The sequence below is a fragment of the Trichosurus vulpecula genome, chromosome 6 (assembly GCF_011100635.1).
Source record: "Trichosurus vulpecula isolate mTriVul1 chromosome 6, mTriVul1.pri, whole genome shotgun sequence".
NCBI lineage: Eukaryota > Metazoa > Chordata > Mammalia > Diprotodontia > Phalangeridae > Trichosurus > Trichosurus vulpecula.
Window position 1 is genome coordinate 203,037,301 of NC_050578.1, and position 7,561 is coordinate 203,044,861.

The 7,561-nt window shown below is 42.1% G+C and overlaps 1 protein-coding gene across 3 annotated transcripts in view; it reads left to right on the forward strand.

The window, feature by feature from the left end:
- Window positions 1-4,529, forward strand: part of WFS1 (wolframin ER transmembrane glycoprotein) — a 55,498-nt gene extending 50,969 nt beyond the window's left edge. For all 3 annotated transcript variants that reach the window (XM_036764518.1, XM_036764519.1, XM_036764521.1), the window contains one exon: window positions 1,899-4,529. In XM_036764518.1, the coding sequence (XP_036620413.1) occupies window positions 1,899-3,704 (1,806 nt within the window). In that variant the 3' untranslated portion in view covers window positions 3,705-4,529. The remainder of the gene's footprint in view (window positions 1-1,898) is intronic.
- The last annotated feature ends 3,032 nt before the right edge of the window (window positions 4,530-7,561 follow it).

The following is a 7,561-nucleotide window of genomic DNA, read 5'->3' on the forward strand; positions in this document are numbered from 1 at the left end:
GGAAGGGAGTGACATGGTGGGATCTACACAAAAAGGAATAACATACTTAAATAGGACTTCCTTTTGCTAGGGAATCAGTCTCTTCCCAGAACTAAGCCAGGGCAACGCTGCCCCTTTGACCTGGGGGTTCCTCTTCGTCTTGTCCAAACCTTGCTAATCTCTGAACTCTAGCTTGAGACACAGGGCTCTAATCTTGGTCCCCAGAACCGGGGTTCCAAGGCTGTCATTTGGTCACTTGTTCCCCATTTCTTTCACCTCCTCCTCTGTCCCTTGGATGCCTGGGGTGCCCTGGCACAAGCACAGCACCATCCTTGGGCTATGGCGGGCACAGTGCTGAGCTTGGCCATCAGAAGCCCGGGTCAGATCCCAGCTCTGTAACTTCATACCCATCCAAGTCACTCAGCATCTGGGAGCTCGGGCCCCATCAGTACAATGGGAATTATAATTCTTAACCTTACCCATTGTATGGGGTTAAAAAGAAGGAACAAGAAGCCTCATGTGTTAGTTACTGGTATTATAGCACTCGGGCTGACTCTACCCAAGTTATTAGATTGGAGCACTAGAGGACTTTGTAAACCTTAAAACACACTATGGAAATGTGGGTCATGGTTATCACTGTTAATAGCAACCTCAAAATTCCAGACTACAAAAATATAGTTTAGTTTAGTCATATAGGGTTTGGTCATAAGGAAAAAGAACATATAACTCAGCAATATACAAGCATCAGGCAATCAGAAGCATGCATCAAACAATTCTGGCCCTTATCCCTCCTAGGGTAACTTCTGACTCTTACTAAGTTATCCTGAAACTTATCTCATTTATCCCAACTCGGTCCTTTGTGCCCTCGATCTCCTCTAAGGCTCTGGCACCTCGTCTTTCCACTTCTCCTCCAAAAGATAAATAGAAATGATAGTAATGATAATTAGCAGTTAGTGCTTTAAAATTTGCCAAGCAATTTACACATATTGTCTCATTTTATCCTCACAGCAGCCCTGAGACAGAGGTACCATAATTACCCCCATTTTGCAGATAGGGAAACTGATGCAGGCAGACATGACTTCTCAAGGGTCATTCAGGTTAGTGACTGAGGCAGGCTCTGAGTTCAGGTGTTCCTAACTCCAAGTCAGCCACTCTATCCATGGCAACAGCTAGCTGCCTCTTTATCCCCTGAACATCTTCCATGTCATTTTGGGATTTGCTTCCCCACCCAGGGTTTCTGGAAAGAATTCATTTGTCCATTCTGCCATTGCAGGCTCATTCTTTGCCTATCAGGAAGGTTTTTGACTATTAGCTGGCTTCTGGTGCTTTAATCACAAAGATTTTATTAAGTGTTTTCTATGTGCCAAGCACTGCACTTGATGCTGAGGATAGAAGGAAAAAGACAGAGAGACTGACAGACAGACATCCTCCTCTCAAGGAGCTCACATTCTAGTAGAGGGAGAAAACATAGAAAGGCCCAAGAATCCTAAAGTATCTAATGGCAGACTGATGAAGAGACCCAGGCATCCTTAAGATGTATCTGTAGGTCAGACAGTAATGCCTGGGGCTCTGGGAAGTGTAAAAGCAGAACAGCCAGTAAGGCCCAGAGGAATCTGTGCCCAGAGGGACCCTAGAAAGAGATTCACTTTTCACAAATGCTCCGTTCAATAGAAGGCTTTGTTTGACTTTCTAGAAAGCTTTGGAAGTACCAACAAAGTGCAGTACAATGGATTGTACTGAATCATTTAAATGTCTGAAAGTGTTTTGTTACGGTTTTTAGAAGCAGAATGGGAGGAAATGGCTCTTACGACATACCATCTCCAACTTGGGTTCATACACATACACACACACACACACACTCTCTCTCTTTCTCTCTGTCTCTCTCTCTCTCTCTGATTTTCATTTTCTTCCTTCCTTAGGTGGTGAAATACCCACTTCATGCCATCATGGAAATCAAAGAGTATCTGATCGACATGGCTTCTAAAGCAGGCATGCACTGGCTCTCCACCATAATCCCAACCCATCACATCAACGCCCTCATCTTTTTCTTCATCATAAGCAACCTGACAATCGATTTTTTTGCATTTTTCATCCCATTAGTCATCTTCTACCTGTCTTTCATTTCCATGGTGATCTGCACTTTGAAGGTTTTTCAAGATAGTAAGGCCTGGGAAAACTTCCGGACCCTCACTGACTTATTGCTGCGCTTTGAGCCCAATTTGGATGTCGAGCAAGCCGAGGTTAACTTTGGCTGGAATCACTTAGAACCCTACGTCCACTTCCTGTTGTCTGTGTTCTTTGTCATTTTCTCTTTCCCCATAGCCAGCAAAGAGTGGATCCCTTGCTCAGAGCTGGCCATCATTTCCATTTTCTTCACCGTGACAAGTTACATGAGTTTGAGTACTTCGGCTGAGCCTTACACCAGAAGAGCATTGGTGGTTGAAGTCACTGCTGGCCTGCTGTCCGTATTGAAGACTTTGCCTGTCGACTGGCACTACCTGAAATTTCTTGGTCAAACGTTTTTTACTGTGCCCATAGGCCACTTTGTCATACTGAATGTGAGTGTCCCGTGTTTCCTATTTATGTATCTCTTTTACCTCTTCTTTAGGATGGCACAGCTGAGGAATTTCAAAGGCACTTATTGCTACTTGGTCCCTTACTTGGTGTGTTTCATGTGGTGTGAACTCTCTGTCGTCATCCTGCTTGAGTCTTCTGGTCTTGGTCTTATCCGCGCATCAATTGGCTATTTTCTCTTCCTCTTTGCCCTCCCAATTCTGGTAGTTGGCATTGCCTTGATGTGCATCGTCCAGTTTTCTAGATGGTTTGTCTCTTTGGAGCTCACCAAAATCATGGTCACTATGGTGCTGTGCAGCATACCCCTGCTCTTACGCTGGTGGACAAAAGCCAACTTCTCTGTGGTTGAGATGGTGAAGTCCTTAACCAAGAGCTCCATCGTCAAGCTTATCCTTGTGTGGATCACAGCCATCGTGCTCTTCTGTTGGTTCTACGTCTACCGATCAGAAGGAATGAAAGTCTACAACTCCACTTTGACCTGGCAACAGTATGGCTTCCTGTGTGGACCCCGGGCCTGGAAGGAAACCAACATGGCACGCACGCAGATTTTGTGCAGCCACCTGGAAGGACACAGGGTCACATGGACAGGGCGGTTCAAATACGTCAGGGTTACCGATATTGATAACAGTGCCGAGTCTGCGATAAACATGCTCCCATTTTTCATTGGAGACTGGATGAGGTGCTTATATGGCGAGGCCTACCCCAACTGCCTTCCTGGAAACATTAGCACCGCAGAAGAAGAGCTCTGTCGTCTCAAGTATCTTGCCAAACATGAGTGTCACATTAAAAAGTTTGATAGGTATAAATTTGAAATAACAGTGGGCATGCCCTACAGCAAAATTGGAAACAAGACCATCGAGGAAGACGACATTACCAAAGATATTGTACTGAGGGCCAGCAGTGAGTTCAAAAACATCTTGCTGAACCTGAGACAGGGCAGTGTTATTGAGTTTAGCACCATTCTAGAAGGTCGGCTTGGCAGCAAGTGGCCAGTCTTTGAATTGAAGGCGATCAGCTGTCTCAACTGCATGGCCCAACTTGCCCCTGCAAAGCGGCATGTGAAGATTGAACATGACTGGAGAAGCACTGTACACAGTGCCATTAAGTTTGCATTTGATTTTTTCTTCTCTCCCTTCTTATCAGCAGCTTGATAGGGTCACAGCCTATCCAATGGGTAGTGTCATTCAATATACCTAGATTACGCTGTTCCCATTACCCTTAAGCTTGACTTCTTCACCGGGCTGGCTGTAACATTACATTTAGAAGTGTGTGTTAATTCAGTGTGTTGATTCTGTACTATACCACTGGTATTTACATAGCCCCAAGCCCTAATGAACTTCATAAAAAAAAAAAAACTAACTTTTTCTGTTTACGAATGCAGACTATCATTGGAAATTGCATGCACACAGGCTTATCTAAAGCTCAACGTTTGCTGTGGTCATTGGAATAAAAAAAAATGCTTGTTATTAAAAGCACTTTATAGGTGACACCACCTCCCCTGTTATATACCTTTGGATTTATTGTTGTTATTATTTAAAAATATGAGCAGAAAGTATCTGGTGTATAAGGGAAGTTATATTAATTTGTATTTATTCAGTTGTTAACACTAGTTTTAACTGTATTTTGAGCATGGTGACATAGAACTAACTGATCTCGGGTGGGTTTAGAACTCATCTCTGGGCTGTTTCACAGGCCAGAGTTTTCAGATGCCGTGGGACACAATGTTGAGAATGTATTCCATGCCAGATTTCAGTGTACATACAGTGTAGTGCCTTGAATGGTTTCAGAATGCTGTATAAAATGACTACTGTGCGTGGGAATGTGCCAAGTCTAATCCATATTGATTTGTGAAATACACCTCAGCGCTGGGCGCTCTGCCCCAAGTATTCACAAAGGTTTGGTGATCTTTAATGCTGTACAGCAGAAAAATCAGGGGCCAGAAGAGGCTGAAATAAAACATTTGTAGTCATATCCTTGGTTGGTGTGATTTGAAAACTTTCTTGCGGCAAACGAGCACAAAGAATAGAAACTGATTTCGCCAGAAATTAGAACACTGTAACAATGTTACTAGCAGCTGCTGTGGAGGTGTAAGACCAACAACACCAGCACAAGGGAGGGCTGCTAGCATAGGTTCTTTGATCTGCTTTTATAAGGAAAGCAACTTTAAGGGGTTTACAAAATTACTTTAATTGAACGTAAATCTATCATTCACTCAGTTCAGGGAGGAAAGTCAGCATCCTGAACTTAAAAGAAAACACAAACAGAAATTACATAAAGCAAATAACACAAATCAGCAGACAGAGCTTATATCCATCTGTCCATACCAATACATACATAATTACCAGAGAAAGAAGCACCAAGATCTGGGTTTTCAAAGCCAGGGGGCTCCTTAACAGCTACCCAGAGTCTTGTCTGGCCAAATCACAGGAACACTTCCAATGAGTGAGCCCCCAAAAGCAAAATGCTCACCTCCGACCATATATACACTTCTTCGTGGTCAGAGGGCATCACAACCATGTGACTCAAACCCATGTGATTTAGGCTTTCCCATAACTTAAGCAGGTCCTCAAAGACTCTTGATTCAATCAAAGACTTTTGAATGAAACAAAGGCAAGACTCAATCAAAGGCACTTGATTGCCTTAGTGCTGAGAAGCACTCCAAAAGAAAAAAACACCCTGCTTGCCACCACAGACACTTGGTTTTAAATATTAACAACTTAAGTAGTTTTGTCCATAAACCCTTTTTGTTCTTGGAAAAAATGAGCACCAAGTTAAAAGTACCCAAAGTTAATCAATGAAACAACAAGCATTCATTAAGCTTTCTATGTACTGGGGATACAAGAAAAGACAAAAACAGCCACGGCCTTCTAGGAGCTTACATCCCAGTAGTGGAAGTAACATATACATATACAGGTATAAATGAGATGCATTCAAATTAAATACAAAGTAATCTTAGAGGGAAGATTATCCTAGTAGCTTGGAGGACCAGGAAATGGCTCTTGGAGAAGGTAACTCTTGAGTTGGGAAAACCAGGAAAAGTAAAAGATGGTGGTGAGTAGGGAAGACACCCTTTTCACCCTGTTATAGACACAGGGATAAGAGAGGGAGAGTCATGCATGAGGAACAGCAAGTACGCCAGGCTGGGTGGTACAGTGTATAGAGGAAGTATTGCACAAGAAAACTAGAAAATTGGAAAGGGACCAGATTGTAAAGAGCTTTATTTATATATGATCCTAGAGGTAATAATGGAAAAGCCCACTGGGCTGTGAGTAATAGGATGACATTCTCATTTAACATATTTTTGGAATATGACCATAGTGGCCTGAAAGAAGTGTGTCATGAGTATACTCTGTGTGTGTATTCAAGTTTAATTTTAACAAACATTTATTAAGTGCCTACTATGATGTACGCACTATGCTGAAATAAAACATCTGAGGAACTTGAGTCTCTCTGACTATAACGCTTAGAAATGAATATAAACAAAGTAATTTCAAAAGGACAAAGCAGGAAAAGCCTTGTGTAGGAGGTGGTGCCAGAGATGTGTTTTAAAGGAAGCTAGGGACTGAGACGGAAATGAGAAAGTACATTCCAGACATGGGGGACCACTTTTGCAATGCCATGAAGGCAGGAGATTAAAAGTTAATGTATTGGGAACTGACATTTGAGACAGAATTTGAAGACAGAAATAAGGGCAGAAAGTTAAGTAGGAAACATCATGGATTTTGGAGATATATATATATATATATATATATATATATATATATATATATATATATATATTTACATAAATATACACATATGCATACATACACATATTTTATGTATGTGTGTATACTCTCCTTCAATATTGTAACCCTTCCTTATCTTAGTAAAGAGTCACTGTAGCTAAAATTCACCACCATGTGGCCAGCATCCCACTCATTAACCACATATGGACAGCTAGGTGGTGCAGTTGATAGAGTGCCAGGCCTGGAGTCAGGAAGGCCAGAGTTTGAATCTGGCCTCAGACACTTACTAGCGGTGTGAACTTGGGCAAGTCACTTAACCCTGTTTGCCTCAGTTTCCTCATCTGTAAAATGAGCTGGAGAAGGAAATGGCAAACCACTTTAATGTCTTTGCCAAGAAAACTCCCAATGGGGTCATGAAGAGTCAGACATGACTGAAACAACTAAACAACAACAAACATAGCCTGGCTCTCAAATGAAAGCCACACCTCTCATTCCTTGGTCCACATGCAAACCTTTTTTCGGCTTAATTAACCTGTCTGTGCTTGCGTTCTGATTGTGTGGACTTCCAAAATCCAGGATCACTAACAGGCCACAAAAATGTCAAGGATATACATGTATACTATGGTTTGCATGCAGATAGCATATAGCTATGCCTTTTTTTAGACCCCTCATGGCATCTAAATTTCATACCTTTAATTCAATGCATTAGAAAACATGGGTGCTTTATCATTTCATCCACAAGTAGAAAGGGATCTTAGAATCTAGTCCAAAGTCCTCATATTACCATATTACCACCTCCTATTCAGTAAACTCCAGTGATTTCCTGTTATCTACAGAATTAAATATAACATCTTCTATTTGGCTTTTAAAGCCCTGCACATCCTGTTCCCTTCCAGTCTCCTTACACCCCTCTTTTCTCCACCGATTATAAGATCCAGAGACTCTGGCCTCCTTGCTGTTCCTCACTCGATACTCTAGCAGTTTCACTGGCTGTCCCTGTGCCCAGAATGCCCTCCCTCTTCATCATTCAAGCCCCAGCTAAAACTCTAGCTTCTGCAAGAAGTCTTCCTTAATCTCGCTTCCTTTCCTCTGTTGATTATCTCCAATTTATCCTGTAAACATCTTGTTTTTATGTAGTTGCTTGCATGTTGTTTCTCCTCATTAGAATGAGAGGTCATTAAACAACAGGAACTATAGTAAATGCTTAAATGCATTAACTGACTGAGGTCGCAAGAATCTAAGTGACTTGTCCAGTCATACAGAACCAAACTTTGAGCCTA